The 20,628-nt window shown below is 41.2% G+C and overlaps 1 protein-coding gene across 4 annotated transcripts in view; it reads right to left on the reverse strand.

Moving 5' to 3' along the window:
* Positions 1-20,628, reverse strand: part of TMEM241 (transmembrane protein 241) — a 59,180-nt gene that overhangs the window by 18,902 nt on the left and 19,650 nt on the right. For all 4 annotated transcript variants that reach the window (XR_010605723.1, XM_065627593.1, XM_065627592.1 and 1 more), the window contains 4 exons: positions 19,930-19,965; positions 12,336-12,370; positions 11,039-11,108; positions 8,547-8,640 (listed from right to left, as the gene is read on the reverse strand). Coding sequence is in view for 3 of the 4 variants with exons in the window: in XM_065627593.1 (XP_065483665.1) it covers positions 8,547-8,640; positions 11,039-11,108; positions 12,336-12,370; positions 19,930-19,965 (235 nt within the window). In the remaining variant the exon portion in view is untranslated. The remainder of the gene's footprint in view (positions 1-8,546; positions 8,641-11,038; positions 11,109-12,335; positions 12,371-19,929; positions 19,966-20,628) is intronic.

Genomic DNA, 20,628 nt, shown 5'->3' on the forward strand with positions numbered 1-20,628 from the left:
GCAAAAATAGCAAGTTTCCATCGACCTCTCTCCCGCATGACACTTACAGTCTTGGTATTTCTGTGCATGTACAAAGTCCATTTCCTATTGTATTTCCCATCTCATGACTCCTTTGGGAAAACCTAATTCATAAACAAACAGTTCCCAGATCAGATAACTAAATCTCCCTGCTACTCCCTTCTGTACAACCCAACAATTATAACAGAGACATAGGCTCTGCATTGCCATTCTCTGGTGTGTTTATGCTGTTTTAGTGATGATGTAATGGAAAGAAATCAACATGCTATTAGTAGTAGTAGTATTCTTCTAAGGACTGCAAGGAAGAATTGGTGCTCTTTAAGGTTTTCTGTTTTTATTCAGAACCAAAAGTATTTCCAGGGCTTTCCAACCATTCAAAAGGTCAAAATATTCCACCAGAAACCTTAAAAACTGTGATACTTGAAAAAAATGGGTTTTTTAAAACATTAACATAGCTAATCCGTTTTGAGCAATGCCTTTTATGAGCAATGTCACAAGGTTACACACTTAGCCCTGTGGGCACCAGAGGGCCCTGTATGCCTCACGCATGGGACGACAGTGACAGAAGTGACTCTAGTTGGCTATAGTCTTTGGCCTCCCATTCCCTCAGAAAGGGTGGGGAAGACTCTGCAACAAGACCCACTCTCTTCCACCTCATTAGGACAACTGTCCATAGCAACATACATGAAGAGAAAGCTGGACTTGGACTCTTCTTCTCTGTGCTACCCATGAATAGGACAAGGACAGCTCATGGTCATCTCCTGAGATTGTTTGAAGCCTACGTGATTTCCCTGAGCACCACATATTCCATGGACAGGACATAAGCTGTTCAGTCTGCCTCCTCCAGAGCCCTGTGGCTGTTTGCTGACTTTTGCTGAAAGTCAAAATCTAATCCTTAAACAGTTGTACAGAGGGGGATTGAAAAATGGATGCACTTGAGACTTCGCAAAGATTGGTTCTGAGTTGGGGAGGGAGAGCAAGCGAACGACTGGGAGACCCGTTTCAGACAGCAGCAGCTCGCTAACACGAGGAGGTCCTGAAGAAAGCTCAAGATTTGTGAGGCAGCCTGGAGACATTTCACCTATGAGTTTTTAAGAATCAAAAAGGCAGCTAGCGAGCCAGATCCTGAAAAGAACAGGGAACGAGCAAGGGAGAAGAATGTGGCTATTTTTGCTCATTTTAGGAAGCCTAGCCTTAGCTAGTTTTGAAACCTTCTACATTAGTATGTTATTATACATAGTGCACAGTTCTCTCATATGATTTTGGCATTTACATCACCACATTAGCAACAGAAACTATTTCCAAAAGAGTCCTCATTCTTTCGTCTTCTCTTTGTCACGCTTCTGATTTATCTCCCAGCCTCAGGTCTCCATATGCAAGTAACTCCAGGAGACCAAATAAACACACAGGAGACTTGGAATCTATTATGCAGAGGAAACAATGATCCTGCATCCTCTGCAATTCAAAATTCTGTTAAGAGTTGACAAAATCTACTTTTAAACTGTCATTTTCTACTGTCAAGTATATAGAGACAGTTTGTCAAGGGCAGGGGTGAAAAAGTACCATCCAAAGATGTACTCTAAATTAATGGATCTGCAGTGAGTTTTATGTTCAAGAGAATGACAACACCAAATGTACACGATGCACTTCAAATGGATATCATGATGGATAAAAGGAAACAAACTAATTCAGAGCATCCCTTAGGGCTCAATCTATCAATTAATGTCTTCTGAGACTGGATTTATTATATCAAGCACAGATGAAAATCATGGTGTAATACTACCCCCAAGTTGCAACACATAACTTTATGTGCTTATTTGTGTGACCATGTCACGCTCAAAAGCTGTGTAGCTGCCATTTTCAATGGATACACAACTGCAGCCCTCATACAACACCTCTTAAGATACATATTAAAATTTTCCACTACCTGGAGATTCAAAATCTCCAACGAGCCTCTGCTATTCTTACGAGACAGTTTCCTTAAATTGCATTAGTGCCCCCAGGGAGCCCATGACACTTAGCTTAGTGGTCATGTAGCACACAAAGGAGTTGTTATGGAGACTGGTCTTCCCAACAATTATATGGTGTAATTAGTGTTGGATGCTACAACATAACTACCAAGCTGTCTCCATGGAAACTACCCAAAACCCTATACTTCTAAGGTTTCAGCAACTGGTCTTTTTTCTAGACCCTTAAGGCACAGTTAGGAGCACACTGTTTGCCTTATCTGCTTGTCAAGCTCAGCTGAGGAAAACATTTTCTTTTCCAAGGTATTTGCATAGTCCCCATGGTGACTCACAGGAATCAGGTAGATGTGTCAAGAATAAAAGTGCATATTTCACACGGCGAGGACCGACCTCAAATCCATAAGGATTTTTACCATTTTTAATTATCTTTATGCATATGTGTGTGCATATCCACATGCACATGAGTACCCAAGGTGTGTAGATGGAAGAAGCTCACTCCTGCTGTTAAGAACCCCTCTTGGCACACTTGAAAGCTTCGGGGTCGTGGAAACTCCATCTCTCAGATTAGAGACAAAGTTCAAACCACACTGGTGCCATGGAGAGCACCTACCACCAGAGTCTGGTCAGGTCTCTCACACGGTCCCTCTCCCAGGGCCTTGGCTTGTAGTTTTTCCAGGTTTGCAGGGTTTTTCCAGGTTGGGCAAGCACAGATCCTGAGACAGCCTTGCACTCAGGGCAGGATCTTTGCTGAATGCAAACGCACTGTGTTTATGGAACTCCAGTGGGAGTTCATGACATTTCTGCACAAAGCTTTAGGAGGTCTAAGCCAAGAAAGCAATGTGATTTTCAGCCAAGAGTCTCCCTGTCACTTTTGCCTGAGCACAACAGCATGCAAAGATGACACTACTTCAGTCTACAATATAACCAAGTGGGCAAGTGCAAAACGACCAAATACATTCTTCTTCTGGTTATGATATATATACACAAAAATTTTAAACAGATTGGTTTTTTATCCAGAATCCTTTCCCATTAGGGCAGAGATGAACAAGAAGAGCTATTTGCTTCAGAAGGTACCAATGGCAGGAATCTTTTAGAGTGGCACTTATTTCTGCCAGTAAACAGCCATTGCAGAAGTAAGGAATTGACATTCTGGACCAGAATATTTTATAGCACTTGCATAATAAGCAGCAGTGAGAGAGGAATTAAGAGATATACGAATAGGAGTGCATGGTTTAGCAGAGGCTTTAAAACTGCAAAAATGTGGAAAAACATGAATTTATTTTATTTCTCTTGGTTGGTTTGCCCCTGGAATTAAAGCAGATAAAATTTTCATGTGAACTGCTATCTGTGGAGAGAGGTGCAGTGAGCATAACCAGGCTAGGAGCCCCAGAAGACTTGCAGTTGTGGCCTCTCCATCTTATGAGAAGCCAAAAAAAAAAAAAAGATAATTTCTGCTTTAATAAAAAACAGCAGTACTTTTCCAGTCTTTAAGAAGGATAACATCCTTTTTTTTTTTGCACTGACATGAAGATGGATTTAGTCTATCCATTCTCTTCAAGACACCATGGGGACCAAAGAAGCAGATATACAGACACAAAACGTAAAATCAAAGACTACAGGAGTAATTCTGAACAGCTGTCCTGTATTTTGGGAGAGGACTAAAACTGCTGGGGTATAAGCACAGTGAGCTACAGTTAGGTACATAGGAGCCATAGATAAGATACTCTTTCAGATGCTTCTGCAAAAGTACTTTTGCAATGTCTGGTAGCCAACATTAAACACAGGGTAACCAGGGACAAACATTTCTAAAGTTAACAAGGAAGCAAAGCAGCTGTCAGGGGGTGCTTTTATGTATCAGGGAGCCGCCAACACTATTCAGCTACACTAGAGTACATAACAGTGCAGGGGATGGCCATAGGGAAAAGGGCTGCATGCTCCTGCTCAGATTAACCTACATTTTCTTCCAACCAATGCATAAGAAAATCAGTGTAAAATCCAATGCAACTTCATTTCAGTTATCCAACTTCAGTTCTTCAGAGCTGAGAGGAAGAGAGAATCCAAAATCCATGTTCCACTGACCTTCCTGTATATTCTTCGTCTTTATAACAAGCTGTCTCAATAAGTTCCTATTGGAAACAAGCTGAATTCCCTACTACAAGTTTATTGGGATAACACTAAACATGATACAGGAGGATGAATTCATAAGTAACCAATATCTTGAAGAAATATTCTGAAATACCATTTTCCTCTTCTATTCATGATTTAAATTGTTTCTGCTGCTTAGCTTTTAGAAACACTAACAGGTTTCAACACCAGATATAGATTGGCAGCCTTAATCTAAACAAACTCACTGACAGCACTGTTATAGCTCATTAGCATTCTCACCAGATGCTTCTGTCTGCCTATATGAGCACGTCCAGTTTTTCCTTCCAGTACGTGACCCATGACACTAGAACAACTTTCAAATTAAAACAAGAAATCTCAGTACAGTTTCAACTCCTTGCTCTTCTGGGGATTAAATCTGTGCAAGGCTACGACAAAGCATTCCATATTTCTTGGGCTTCTTAAAAGCTTTTTGTTTGTTTGTTTTACAGATCGCTTTAGTGATTTCTTGGCATTTCTCAAAAATCTATACAGATGTGGCTAACACATACACTATTTGCTTTCACAGCAAAAGTGCAGAGAGCATTTGTCACTATAAATACTACACAGGGCTATATACACAGAAGAAACCTGTGCTTCATCTGTCTCTGCACAAAGCAACGCTTCGACACGAAAGCTGTCAGAAATCATTATGGAGAAGAATTTAAAAACCTCATACAATGATTAACTTGCCACAGTCAAAGTAAGTATCATAAAAACAAGTTACGACCCAGCTCCAGTTTTTAAGTGAATGAAAAATTAGAGGGCAGGGAGGCCAAATATGTGGGCTTCACAAAGAACGTCGCCTTGAATCTGCAAAGCAGGCCTGATCAGATCTCATGGTTAGTTTATTGGTCTATCGGCACTTAACAAGAAGTGAAGTGGTGGCAACGATCTCGGCCCCAGCTCAGTCACACAGGTACAAAGCATCTAAATAGAAAACAGATTTTCTGATTCTCTGCGCCTCTCAAGAGACCTCCGCTGCTGTCCGAGGACTGGAGCCTTCTCCTTTCTTGGCTCATTTGCAAGACAAACATATTCTGGCTTCACATGCTGCTCCTTTCCAACTGCTGGTGAAAACTTCAGTCAGTCTGAGAGATTAAGAGGATGATCTAGGGCACTACTCAATCCAAGAAAAATGCTCATGTGGGAACACAAAGCCAGTGTTATGACCAGAGTTTTTTTCTTTTCCACTGGATCTCATTCTGCAAGTCCAGATTCAAATAGTTTCTATCTTTATTCTTTATCCACATTAACTTCCTTCTTTTTTTCCTTTTTTTTTTTTTTTTAATTTAAAGAGAGTCACACACTTGAATTTAAACATATTTTTACAGAAGGAGTTAAATAGTGCTTTTCTGCATCTATGATGACTTAAGATGTCTGCATCTAAGATGACTTAAGACTGACACAGCTCTTATACCCAGGCAATGTTGGGCTGGATCAATGTGTAGTTTTAACACTTCCAAAGACCTGAAGGAAGCAGCATTAGTGATCAGACAGACAAGACTCTTCCTAACTACTCCATATGTAAATTTACGGTTCCTTAAAAGATACCCTGTGAGAATTTTGCAGGAGCTGGTAGATCGGCCCCTACCCTTGTAGACAGGCTCCAGTTCAGCTCTTGCTTTCTGCCTGTGTCTGTTTCTGCAGTCTCTTTTGATCCCTGTTCTAAAAGTGACATATAGCGTTCCTGAATTTTTCAAGCATTCACTAACTTCTACTCCAAAATCACTTGGAGCAGCAGTTCCTCCATGTTCCTCATACTGCCTCAGATGGGTATGACAGAGCCCTGAAATCACTCTTATACCAAGCTTTAAAACACTAGTGAAAAACACTAGAGACACTGCTAGTTTTGATAAAATGACTAGTGCCACAGACAGATCTCATGTCCATATTACTTATTCAAGACATAAAATTTGAGCACTGGGTTAGAAGCTACAACAGGAAAACGACTAATTTGCCCTGTTACAAAAACCTTACTAAGCAAGATAATTAAACCATGCCCATTAACAGAGATGTTTAAGGCTGAAGAACAGATTAAATTATCATAGTGACACGGGGACAAATCTTTACTTGGTATAAAGCCATGTAATTTCATTGACAACAGTGGCCAGAACAAACCTTGTCTAATTTAAGTCTAGAATTGGCCAAAACCCCACAAATCTAGAAACTCTTGAACTTTGGAAAAGCTTTGATCCTGTCCAGACTTTGTGGCTCTGATCCACTTCAACGGGGAAGGACCCAAATCTACTTAAAATATATTTCACAACACATCTTTGCCTGCATTTTTTTTGGATAGGTCACAAATACCACATGTAGAACCATTTCTCTTTATTCATAATACCTACTAGCAGAGCCAGCTATTCCTATCTCCAACCCAGAATGTTAAAAAAGAAAATAAAAGATGCAAGAGCAAGCTTTAGATCAGTTGACTTGCTACCAAGGAGTAAGAAGAAAGCTAAGGTACTAAAATCTGCACAGTCAGAATGTTTGGAAGAAATTCAGACTGGTGAGAAACTCTATGTGACTTGTACAGTGTGGAACAGCTTGCAAAGCACAAAATAAGGCATATCACTCCCTTCTTGTTTTCCCCAGAAAAACCAAAGACCCATTTGACTACAGTTTCTAAACAAGCATATTACACAAGGGGTTTGTTTTTGTTTTTTTTTTTTTTTTTGTAAGGTAAGAGCTTCATTCACTGTAGTAGGAAAGCTGGGATCACAAACCACACGGGAAGGTTGTGGTTTCCAGATGACTTAGCTAAGAGTGATGAAACTAAGTAAAATCTAACCAAGGAAAAGGAGTCTGACAAGATCTTCTGACTGCAGTTACCACTGATAATTTAACAAATGAGCTGTTAATAACTTAAATCAAATAGAGCCAAACCCTAGATCCACAGATCATAAGATAATTCCAGTAGGAATGGACTGCAGGAGGTCAGACTGGGTTGCTCAGGGCTTTGTCCAGTTGAGTCTTGAAAATGTTCAAAGCTGGAGACTGCACAGCCTCCCTGGACAACCTGTGTGCCTGCCTGAATTGTTCTTGAGGTGAAAAAGTTTTTCCATGTACCAAATCTGAAGCTCTCTTGTTTCAGCTCACACTTATCCTTCTTCCCCCGCCTCACCATGCACCACCGTAAAGAACCTGGATCTGTCTTTAATAATTTCTCCATAGCTACCGGGCGGCTGCTGTCTGTTAGATGCTCCCAAAGCTGTCTCTCTCTGCTCCTCACAAGGAAAGTGCTTCAGCCCCCTGACTTTCTTGGCAGCCCTCTGCCAAACTTACTCCAGTTTATCAATGTCTTCCTGGTATAGAGGCACCTAAAACAAGGCTCCCTATTCCAGATGTGGTCTAACAAGTGCTGAGTAGAGAGGCATGATCATTTCCATGAATTTACTGCCTGTGCTACTGTTAGCACAACCCAGTATACGTTTGGTCTTCGTAGCTGCCAGGGCACACTGCTGGCTCATGTTCAGCTTCCTATCTACCAAAATCCCCAGGTCCTTTTCTGCAGAGCTGCTTCCCAGCCATCCAGTCCCCAGCCTATATTATTGCCAAGGGCTCTTCCCTTCCATGTATAGGGCTTCACATCTATCCTTGCTGAATTTTGTAAGATTTCTGTTGCCCCATTCTGTTGGCCTGGCCAGGTCCCTCTGGAAGGCAACCTTGTCCTTCAGTGTTATAGACTGTTCCTCCCAGTTTGGTGTCCTTTGCAAATGTGAGTGCACTCTTATAACCTCTGATTCTTCAATAAAGATGTTAAACAGGAGGTGGCCCACGACAGGACCCTGTGCTACTCCAGTAGTCACAAGCCTCCAGTTAGAGTACGAATTGTTAACCTCTATCTTCTGAGCCTGATCATCCAACCATTTGTTCACCCATCTAATTGTCCACCCATCCAGACTGTAACAGTCTAAATTGGATATAAGAACAGTTCAGGAGGTACTGTCAAGAGCCTCGTTAGTGTCAAGCCAAATGACATCCACCACTCTCCCCTGCAACGATAGCTGTGGGAGCTCTGGTACTGAACTTCAGGGAACTAGTTTTAACTCTTGCCTCTGGTAAGACACACTGGAAACAACGGCTGGTGCACGCACTCTCAGAAGGAGTATTCTTCTCCAAAACACCTTTGGAAAGTATAGATTTGTATTACTGGGATTCAGTAGGCCAAATCCTTAGCTGCAGTAATCAGCCCAGCTCCATTTAACTCCGTCTATATACAGCATTTCACCTCAGCTAATGATCCTGGCCTATTACGCACCTGATATTTGTCACCTCAACTCTACATGCAGGTTGCACTGACAGGCCCCAGGAGCATCACACAGGAATAACAAGGGAAAGTAGAGAGATGCAGAAATTCCTCAGTTCTCCTGGGAGAAGCACAGATCCACTGTGTTTCTGTGACATCCTTTCTCTTACCTTTGCAAGGAAACTCCATGCTGCATATTGCCCTGAGGTTGTGCTGCTTTTTAGCTTCACTGTGTGCAACATCAGAAAGAATCCCAACAGTCCACTGCAAAGGATGGGGAAAGCTTGTTAATAAAGTCTCTTAATTTCAACTAAGCAACCTCTTACTGGCATCTTGGTTTTCGTAATGCAGAATTGAACAGTCGCCCTTCAAGCAGTGTTAAACCCGCTTGGAGAAAGAAAGCTGGTGGACAAAGAGCTTACATTATGTTTAGTCTATCTCAGGTTTTGTTCTAGAGTCTGAGTAAAGTCTGACACTCTTATGGCTGGCCTCTAATACCCTTGCATAATCAGAAAAGTAGAGACTATTGAAAACATGAGGCGAAATACTAACTTCAGGCATTGAAATGGCTCTGAATAAAGGCACTGCTAATTTCAACAGGAGCTACACGTCTGGCAACTAACTCACTTCAACCCCCACAGAGCCTCGAATTGAAAAAATAACCACTGGAAAGTTTCTGACTGAAGCTTTCAAGCTGTTTAAACTTCATGAAACCTAAATTCCAATTAGGAAGTCAAATACATTTCTACTGTATAACAAACAGACAGATGACTCAGTAATGCTGGGAACAGCATACTACAAAGCTCTCTGCTGACAATTAAGTGAATTTTGATTCTCAAGTCATACAGGACAGTAGTCCCCAGTGCTCCTGTAGCCAAGACTACTCTTAAGGAAACTCTGCTCCACACCTCACAGAGGTTATAAGCTTTGGCTCTGGATGTTGTTTCAAACAAAAAAAAAAGTTGCATCTCAGGCACATGCTAGTACAGGTGTTTTTGATACACCATAGTAGGGTAAGATAACTGCCCCGGAGCAGGAAGTACAAGAGTCTCATACACTGAGCCATAACAGGAGACATAAAAGGACCATCCGCTGTGCCCGGAGCCAAGAAAGCAGATGCTGCTTTATTGATAAAAGATAAGGCCCAAATTCAGCTCCCTGGTGCAGAGGATGAAGTGCTGAACAGCAGCACATTCCGCTCTGAGAAATCAGTGAGTTCAGTGAAGTAGCATTGCTCAAACTTTTGAGAGTTTGCTTAAGTTTGTTCCACATCTTCTGCCCTGCTGAGAAGGGCTTTTAGTCAGAGTGATTTGAAGCCATTTAGTGTAATTCAGAGATAAAAAGTGAAATGGCTAATTATAACACCTGAAATACTGATGTCACAATTAACATTGATGTATTAACATTTCATTCAATAAATTGAGCGCTTCGCACCTTATTACTAATGCTTCAGACGTTCTGCACGGATAGTAAACTTAGCTGCATCAGTTACCCTTACTTTACATTGTATAGGTTTTCCTCCAAATCCTTTGCATCTACAAAGTCACTAGATTACAAAACATAGGAGAGCAACCAACATGCTTGTTTCTCCATCTAACTATTCCTTTCCACTTGTGGTAGTGTACAGTGCTATCCACTATACATGCACTAAAGCTGGGGCAATTGAAACAGAAATGGGAAGCTACAACAGTGATAAAATTCCAGAGTGAAAAAGAAGAGTATCTGGGCTAGACAGATATCTACTAGCACCTGCAGTTAGACCTTGCCTTCAGGAAGAAACAGATTTCACCTACCTACCGTGGAACAACTTATTCACTAATACCTAATTGCAAGTTACTTGTAGGCCGGATAGCCCACCCTTGAAAAAAAAGCCACCTTCATACCAAAAAACTATGTAGATAGGGAAATTATTTAACAATAATTTTTAATATCCTCTTTAAATGGAAAATCCGGATACAATTAAGAAAATCCCTAATGATCAGGAAATATTTTTGCCAACAGTTAGCATGTAAATATTTTTTCCCCTCTAAGAGGAAAATAATTCCATTTGGCAAAGGACTGGAGGGGAAAGACAGGAATAAATTTTTTTGAGATAATTAAGATCTACAGAAAACCTACTTACATTGTCCTTTGAGAATTACACTATTGGGCAGTGAACTTTTGCTACTCAAAATAAAGGAATGCTTGTTAAAGCTTTTCCGTTTTACCCCAAAGAAGCATTCTGCCAAATAACAAGATGTACAGGCAAATAAATCCATGTACACCCATGTACTGTTGAAGACTAATACTTTGTAATCACTGCAAACAGCAAGTTTTACAAGGGCTAATCCGACTTCAGAGGCTTTTGATAGATGCTATTTAGCAATGCTTTGCTACATTAGGTAAAAAATATTTTACTGGTGACTGGGAATTCTCCTGGTCAGAATGCACTCACTCAGTTAAACACATATACTTCCAGCACATTTGAATCTCTGGCCTTCGAATGCACATCCACACATACACACAGATACGTATTATCTGCAGTTTTACTGGCTTATGCCAGCAGAAACTAGTATAACTAAGGTTTTGCATGCTCCAAATTTTTTAACTGAGAGTCAAGGTTGGAAGTCAACAGGATCTCTTATTTTGAAAACATTCATCTGGCCTGTTATAGAGAGGTTACCTGGCACAGCAGCTGCTATGAAACCTGTAGAAGTACAGGAACGGGAAGTCCAAGGCACTGAAGAGATCACCTGAGGGACAAAGAAACACACACAGTGGAACACAGCAGAAAAAAAAAAAAAAACAACCCAGTCTTACAAGCAAGGGAACAGCAATTAAATGAACATCACTAGTTTAACATTCCTTTGAGCGTTTACAGCTGGCTGACTTTTCATTTAGGATGGTTTCCACATTTCTAGTGTGTTTAATGATTTCTCTCTGACCTTGCTTCTAGCCAGCTCCTGCCTTTGCTTGAAAAAGGGTAAAGGGGTACGTAAGAGTATTCTTTGCTAGTGTACAAAGATCCTGCTTAAGCAACAGTTGCCAGTGGATAGACATGCATCATATGGGCTTATTATATTACAGAGCTCGTGATAGTTCCTATTGAAGCAACAGGAAACACAGACATATGTTGGCTGCTTCCCCCTCTGGCATTTGAACTCTGTCACACCAAGCAAGTTGAGAGGTTTAAAAAGTCTCCCAGATCCAAGCAAAGCTCTTGAGTACTTGCATTTCCAGGAACCTGAGCCCCGGTTGTTCTTGGTAACAACAATTCTCAGGAGCCTTCGGGCTCTACAGATTCAGAGGAAGCTCCATCTTTCACTTTTTGAAATGCAGGACTATTTTGATTAACATGTTGTCTATATTGGTGGGGGAGTGCTATATACACAATATGTACCACCAGGCAAAAGGGGGAAATTTATGTTTATTTAAATGCTTCTTCCTTTGTTTTTCTGACTGAGCAAATGTCTAGTGAAAGCAACAGACTATCTTTATCCTTCCAACTATTTCAACACCAGTATGATATGAATATTAGCCATCATCAAATATTCAACTTCTCCATTTTTAGCCTTTGATCTGTTGCTACCTCAAATCCTGTGGTGGGATACATCCTATGAAAGCAACAAAATGAAATCTCTGCATAGCATTGGGAGCAATGGACTGCTGAGACACTGCTCTGAAGAGGACATATTCACCTAGGGAATCTTTTTTCTTTACCATGCACCACCTCAAAGGCTGTTCTTTGTTGTCTGTCTCATGCTGCTTCTTTGCAAAGGACAGCTAAGAAAGTTATTAGTAAACATCATGCAATTTACACAGTGTTATATACCCTCCTCTTCCTACAGGATATCATATTATTGCTCGTATTCTTGTTGAATTCCAGGGCTAAAGTCCTACAGAGTTTGGCCTCTGAAAACATGCATGGAAAGGAAAGGCAATATGGAAACATAAAAAAGGAACAACTTAGTCCACCTTACCTGCTGGATGTGATGCAGATGCCAACAGCACCACACTGAAAAATAAAAAAAAGATTAATTGCATACTACAGAATTTATGATATAACTTAAATATTATGAATTGACAGCTTTGTGCTTGTTTTTTTTTTCATGGTGAAACTTTTTCCAGTTAAGTAGAACGTCTGAGGCATAAGTATCAATTAAAAAAAAAAAAAAAAAGTTGCGTGGAAAGGAATCTCTGGGGTCACCTAACACAAGCTCTGACTTAAAGCAGGTCTATCACTAATATATGATCATGTCCTCTGTGGCTCTGTCTCAAAAAGCCAGGTCTCAAAAATCTCCCAGCTTGGAGATTCCACACCTCTCCGGGTAACTTGTCCCAGAACCACCCCACCCTCCTAGCGAAGAAGTTTTTCCTGATGTCCCACCTCTAAACCACGAAAGCTGCAATCTGTGGTTGTTGTTCCATGTCATACCATCTGCCACTCTTTAGAAGAGTTCGGCTCTGTCATCTTCGCAACTTCCTTTCAAGAATGTGTAGGCAGTTGTCAGGCTGCACCTCGGTCTCCACTTTGCCAGTCTCCACAAGACAAGCGCCTTCAAACATTCCTTGCAGTAGCCAGGTGCTCTAAGTCCCTAACAATGTCAGTGGCCCTTTGCTAGATCTTGAATTTCTCAGCATCTTTCTTGAACTGGGAGCCCCCAAACTGAATAGGCTATTCCAGCTGCAGCCTCAGCAATGCTTACAATAACTTCTCCCAATCTAATGGCCACGCTCCTGCTCATGTAACCCAATACACGGTTTGCCTTAATTTGCCATGAGCATGCACTACTGCCTCATATAGACCTCAGCATTCACTGTTATCCCTAAGTTCTTTTTAACAGACCCACTTGCTGTTCAGCCAGCTGGTGACACTACTGAGCCAGAATCTACAGAGAACTGTACTTGTGTCTACACTTGAGTGTCTCTCTGTCCAAGGATTAATGTCAGCTGTGTGCATACCAATGTCCGCTTTATAGGGATGTGCATATATTACATATAAGAGTCAAATACTGAGTCTTATGTGTGTGATTGTCCATGTACTGCACATTCATGCCCCAAATGTCAGAGAAAGGACAAATGCTGCAATTAAATAAATTTTTAAAAACACATTAAAATAAAACCAAGTACCAGCCCAAATGCTGCAAACTTTTCAGAAAGGTACAAGTGAACAAGAAAATGAGATGGGACCAGTTCTTTGCCTGGAGTATCACTTAAAGTTTTTGGTCCTACAAAAACTTCACCTTCTGAGTTTGTGGTATAGGCTGTACAGAGCCTTTTTCAGTGCTACCAGTTCTTCTGGTAAATTTCTGATTATTTTTTTCCCCCCCAAAGTTTTTCATTCCTTGTTGTTTCCATGGTTAGAAGGCTATGGAAATGTATTCTGGGGCACTGTAAGATAGGAAAAGCATGCAAGTCTTCAAATCAGAGCTACAGCTTCCTCCCATTAGCAACAACGTACGTCCATGACAAACACAAAGGACAAGAGGGAGAAGGAGAAAAGAGTATCTGGAGAGGTTGCTACGTGCTGAGCAGCAAACACTGTACTTACTTACAAAGGTAAAAAGACATTCATTCAAGTTATGAATGCTAAAGCTAGGCAATTTTTCCTGGCTAACTGCCAGTGCTTCTTACAGTTCACTAGGCCCAGTAATGGCAGTGAAGTGCCAGCCCAGCCCACAGAGGAAGGGAAGCCTGCACAAGGAAAAGTGAAAGCAGAGAAAGAGCTGGAGGTGGTTCGCAGTACACAAGGCTATGGCTAGAAAGCTGAACTCGCTGTAAATGAGCTACCTGCAGCAGTACAGTAACATCAGTGCGGTGCTCATAGCAAGCAAACTCCCTTTTCTAGTGTTAACACAGCTACTGTTCCCAAGCCTCCTCGCTCTCAGCTGGTCCCAGCTCTCTACGTGATGGGGCTATTGGGCACAGTGGCCTGCCCTCAGCATGCTTTGCTGAATCCCAGTGTCATTTGCAGAGGTGCCAGCAGCAAAAGGAACTGCAAAGCATGGAAATCCCATGGCCAAGGAAGTCTTGGGGGAAAGCTTGTCACTGAAATCAGGCGTGGAAGGCCACGGGCCGAAGGTGGCAACTTCTCAGCCTGGAGAAGGCTCCAGGGAGACCTTATTGCAGCCTTTCAGTAGTTAAAAGCGGCCTATAAGAAAGATGGGGACGGACTTTTTAGCAGGGACTGTTGTGATAGGACAAGGGGTGATGGTTTTAAACTAACGGATGGGAGATTCAGGCCAGACATGCAGAAAAAATTTTTTACACTGAGGTGGTAAAACACTGGCACAGGTTGCCCAGAGAGGTGGTAGATGCCCCATCCCTGGAGACATTCCAGGCCAGGCTGGACGGGGCTCTGAGCAACCTGATCTGGTTGAAGATGTCCCTGCTCATTGCGGGGGGGTTGGACTAGATGACCCTTGAAGGTCCCTTCCAACCCAAACTATATGATTCTATGATACGGTTCATGACAAAGACAGGCGAGTATTTGAGGCTTAATGTTTTATACAATGTCTTTAAAAGGCATCAGCTGGTACAGTATGGTCACATTGTCAATATTTATATATGGTTTTGAAAGATGTGGTTGTCACAAAGACATTAAATGAGGCAAAGCAGATCACTTACAGTAGGAATTCCCCCCTGCCCCTCCTCCCCACACATGCACATTCTTCCTGCATGAGATGCCAAGAGGAATTAACAATAAACAGATCCAATTCCTCAGTTTCCTGGTAAAGAGAGAAAAGTAGAAAAGGCCTATTGCTTTTGAGTGAATATCAGAGAAAAAAGGAGACTGGCAGGTCAAGTGAAACTGTATCAACAGTGATGAGAATTACGACTAAGCCATGTCTCTCCACTTTTTCTTTTTTGCATTATTAATTTTTAGACAAAAAAAAGAGTGAGACTGGGAAACGCTCAGAGAGAAACTTGCTTCTGCAACCAAGCTGAGTTGATAACCCTAGCAGACATCCCAGGCCTCAATCCAAAGAAAATATAGGAGGCAAACAAAACCTTCTTTGTGAAGTGGCAGGTTAAGGCAAATGGGTTAGACGGCATTAAAGCTGTACTGTAACTCTGCTCTGAACAGAACATCAGTAGAAAAGACATGATGATGTTGTAAAACCAGATTAGGGATTCAGAGGTTTCAAGCAGGACAGCTTGGACATCAGGCTGCTGCAAAAACAAAATCCCTGTGCCAGATTTCTCTGCTCCTCTCTTTTTCCCTGTACTCAATACTGAGGGCTGGAGCACTCATGGTTTTCTTTCTGGCTAAAAAGGGGTTTTGTCAGCAAGAATGGCAATTTATGGCTGCAAAGCTGCCCTTCCCTATTGCAGGAAATTTACTGCAGCTTTTTTAATTCACAAAAGCGACAGATTAGCAGCTCTTCCAGAAGCCAGATGTAGTTTAGCTGCAGAGTAGAGCCTTAACCTCACACCTTGGTCAGTGACATTTATTCACCGTTTGAAACTCTCCCGCTGTCTTTGTTTTCTCCTCACCAGTCACTGCTAGGCTATCTAGTACGCCTTTGTGAACAAATTTCAGACAGTGACAGATGCCAGGTTCTCCACAAGAAGTAAAATATCTCTACCTGTCTCAGCACAGGAGAAAGCCCAAGATGAGCTGCGACCCACTTCTAAGATACGTTTTGTATCCCTCAACATGCCAGGCAGATGCACTACCCCTTGCCAGCTTGCTACAAGGGAGAAATCTGGCTCCCTCCGTAATAAAAAGTGGGGGACTGGGAAGGAATGAAAGAAAATGCGAGATTACTGGTAAAACCACTAGGAAGTAGAACATCAATGCAGAAATCAGAGCACAGGGAAATACAATGCTGCAGTGGGAACAAGCCTGAAGGATTAGAGGGAGATTCTTGGAAGTACATTTCCCTCCCTTTCTTCCTCCTCCTCTCTACCCCACATCCTGAAACACAAGGGGGATGGATGAACAAGATGGGGTTGGGCACGGAGAAACACCATCACCCCTCCCATCCCTGCATGGCACAGCTCTGCTGTCCCTCCTACACTTGTTCCTGCTCTGGCTCCCTTTATAAAAGCCATTGAATAACCGCGCTGTAAGTGATGAAGTGAGAAGAACGCCGCACTTTCAACATCAGCAAATATTTCCTCAGATCTGTTTGGTTCTGGAAAGTTCCCACAAATGTACATTTGCTTAAGATGTTCTCCCCTCCCAAATTGTTCCAGATTTTAAACCAAGGAACGGTGTGTGGCACGTAGAGACAGCGTCTGTTAGGAGACTTTGCTAATTTCAGTTGCACCTCTGGAAGTGGCCAATGGAGCAAATGCAGTTAATGTTTATTTTTAATCTAAATATATACATATTTAATCTAACATATTGGTACATTCTAGCACCCAGTAGCCTGGGGCAGAACTTTTAATCTGCTCTATCTAGGCAGTCTCTACACTGAGAATACAACTCTGCTTCCGCACCAAACAGACGTTTTGGACAACCTCTATTGTAAAAAAACTATAAATTTTCCTATATTTACCTATATATTAGGAAAAATTTCCTCACTGAAAATGTTGTCAGGCGTTGGAACAGGCTGCCCAGGGAAGTGGTTGAGTCACCATCCCTGGAGGTGTTTAAAAGACACGTGCTTAGGGACACGGTTCAGCGGTGGACTTGGTAGTGTTAGGTTTACAGTAGGACTCAATGATATTAAGGGTCTTTTCCAACCTAAAAGATTCTATGATTTATGATTCTAAACGCCATCTGGCTGTGCCCGCACAGCTGCTTTCTTTTCCCTGTACAGCCAGCTGTCTGATCTAGGTTAGAAAGAAGGATCTTTATAAAGGCCTATTGATAATAGTGTTGAGAGGAGCAAGCTGCACTGATACCACCCTAGCAAGGTCCTCCATAAATCACAGAATCATACTCATAGAGACAAGACCACCAGTACACATTAGACTGTCCTGTTCTGGAGGTAGAACTGGGATCCTGTCATGGTTGAAACAGTCCTCCAGAAGCCCTGAACACAGGAAGCAGCATACACCTTAACACCTGCGAAATCACAAACATTAGAGCTGGGTACCCTCTGACAGAGATAAACACACATTTATAGTAATTCTGACCCAGAATTGCCCATGAGCAGTTAGCCCTCATTCAGAGAATGTTCAGAGTAAAATGCCTTCTACTCAGTGTGATTCAAATATACTTTTGACTATTTTCTACAGAAATGAAGCTTGTGCAATAAAGCTGTGTGTACACATACATATATAGCTCTACATAGCTCTCAAACACGCTGACCAGCTTCATCCAAATCTGGGAAGTGGCAATCATCTCCAAGAGGTCTCACAAGGAGACAAACCCTGCCAGTGCCTTCTGCAGCAGAGATTTCGGCCCCATTCAACACTGGAGGACCTTCCCGGCACGGGCACATCATGGAGTTTGCAAACAAGAAGAGAGCTTCTGCCAAATTTCACACCTTTCAAACATCATCCACTATTATGACAAAACTCTAAAAGAAATCAGATGTCACTTATTCCATTGCCCATGGTACTGTTTGTTTTCCCTAGACAAGATGAGGTCCAAATGATATGGACCGCAAGCTTCTCTAACACATAGAAAAATATACATACATAGATAGATATAGACATATAGATATCCACAGACTCAAGCCAAACAAATAAGCATCCAGTCTTCTACCTCTTCTAAGCCACCTTTGCACAATTGCTTTGCACCATCAGCTCACAAGCTACACTGACTTTTGAGACCCTTAAAGACGAAAATCTTTACAAGTTTTGGTAACACCTTTTTGCTTTTATTCTATTGTTGTTGTTGGTTTGAAAAAACAACAAGAAAAAAAATGCCACACATAAAACCAAGAACAGTTTTCAAATACATACCACTGCACCTCACAGTTCCTTAGCGAGAAGTTTCTCCCTTTCAAAAGCCTCTCAATCAATAATCATGCTCTCCCTGTAATGTGGAACTCCTGCTCTCTGCTGGACACAGGTTCATAAATTTCAAAGGATACCATCAACTAACACAGCAGGGAACCCAGTCCTGACTTTTCAATCAAAGCTGCAAAATTAAGACCTTCAGCCAAAATCTGATTTTAAAGGTTCAGGCCCGAATGTAATTTTTAACTAAAATGACAACAGACAGCCATCGTCAGGCAGGTGCCAAATGAAAAATCAATTTATTTTAGTGCTTGTTTCACAATTCTCCCTTCAATACTGACAAATAGGCACAGCTCATTCAAGACTTCATGGGTTATGGCTGCACATCGCAGCATATTTGTAAGTTCCATGACTAATTCTTCAGAAAAGTTTCAATAAACACAGCTATCTTCTTTGAGTACAACTGATGTGCTTTGCACTTCATAGTAGATGGAAAACAACAACTGACTTAAACAAGAGCCTGCTTTGAGCACACTGATATTCAGACCCCTGGGAATACACACTGGAATCATACGAACCCCAAATCAGAGGCCTATGTTACAGAAGTTTTCCATTCCCTAACACTGTGTGTTACTTATTTATTGAAATAGGACATTTGATTGAACTAAGATAGAAAGAGATACACAGTATTATAATGTTGATGACGTTCACAAGATAAATGGGAATTGAAGTAACTGTCCTACACTGGCGTCCCAGACACGTTCCTATCAAGGATCTTAATGTGGTCAGACAAGAGCACACATCCATCTAATCAAATGGACAAGCACAACTTCACTTTTGTTATGCTTATTCCTAACTTCTGCTCTCCATTCTGCTCCTTCCCAAGCTAATTTATGGATTTCATTCCTTTTGACCACCTTTTCTTAAAACTTAGTATCCATACTCCACAGTGCTCCCATACAACTTCAGCTACCATTCCAAGAAAAGAGATCAACATATACAAGATATGATTGTAGATGGGGGAAAATCTAGTTAAGTCTCTATATACCTTACCTCAAATAAAGCTTTACAAAAATCTAGCAGAAGCCATGCACACCAAATGTTCTGGCTTACATGGCTCTTTGAGGAAAGGATTGACCTTTTAAAAAAAACAAAACAAACAAAAAAACCCCACAGAGGAGTCTGATCAGTGACTCAGGCTCTTTCACTAACTACAAAATAACAAGCCACTTTTCTGTCTCCGAATTAGAAACCAAATGAAAGTCTGAATTACTCAATCCCACCGCTAACAGCACTCTGAACAATCAGTTATTGCCCATGTTCTTTGCACATCGTGCTTTTGTAATCACAACCTCCCCTTCTGGCAATTTAGTACAAGTTTTATTTTCTGAAAAGGGGTATTGCCAGGGAGTTACTCTGTAAATATTATTTCTGGAAATGATAGATCACTTGTGCACATGATGATTAAAAAATTCATAATTAACACCTCGTTACCTCCCCAGGTGTATATTGGCATGTCCTCATATAACCAGAGCCAAAAAAAATTGAGCTGCTAAGCCATTCAGCTTAGCACTGTTCTTTCAGTGAATGTCTGGCCAAATAAATACATTTAAGTAGTGGTAGTTATGAGTTTCCTAAACAAGCCATGGTTGAAAATGAAAACATATACCATATACAACCAGCTATGGTGTATCAAAGGCTTATTCATTTTACCTGAATACATAGTTGATGTACTGTTGGTCCAGATCACTGGGAGAGGAAGGAAAGAAAAAAAGGTGTTCTTTTAGTACTGCAGTTCATTTGGTATAAGAGATCAATGTATTATAAGTAATAATATGATGTTACAGTGCTATAATAATATTAAATAATATATGACACAATAATATATTTAGGTTATACTAACATAATATTATAATTATATACATTATAACAAAAATATTATCAATATATTAATTGGCATATTAATTTACACATCATTTGCTCATTATTTCTGTTGTTACTATGTCAGTGGGAGTTCCATTTGACGTGAAGATAAAGTGAGACTGACTAAAATTTACACCCTTTAAACTGAGATGGAAAATGGTTTTGAAATAAATGAGCTTAACCATATTCCGTACTTGTAAATTTTATGTACATATACATAATATGCAGCGGCAACATATCGATCTCCATCCATACAGACAACTGCAGGTTATAGACACTGTGAACACGTAATGTCACCTGCTTTCAGAACAACTATTGTCTGGCTGAAGTTCTAATACCACATGGGATTAGTGCGAGGTCTCAAGGTTTTTAAGGTACTCAGCCTTCAAGTCCTGTGGCAAGTCACCAGCTGCCCAACGCTTTTGAGGTGGTGTTGCAAAGGGAGATACTGACAGATTCAAACCACGCAGCCTGCAAGGCTAACACAAA

This window comes from Caloenas nicobarica, chromosome 2 (assembly GCF_036013445.1).
Source record: "Caloenas nicobarica isolate bCalNic1 chromosome 2, bCalNic1.hap1, whole genome shotgun sequence".
In the NCBI taxonomy this organism is placed as follows: Eukaryota; Metazoa; Chordata; class Aves; order Columbiformes; family Columbidae; genus Caloenas; species Caloenas nicobarica.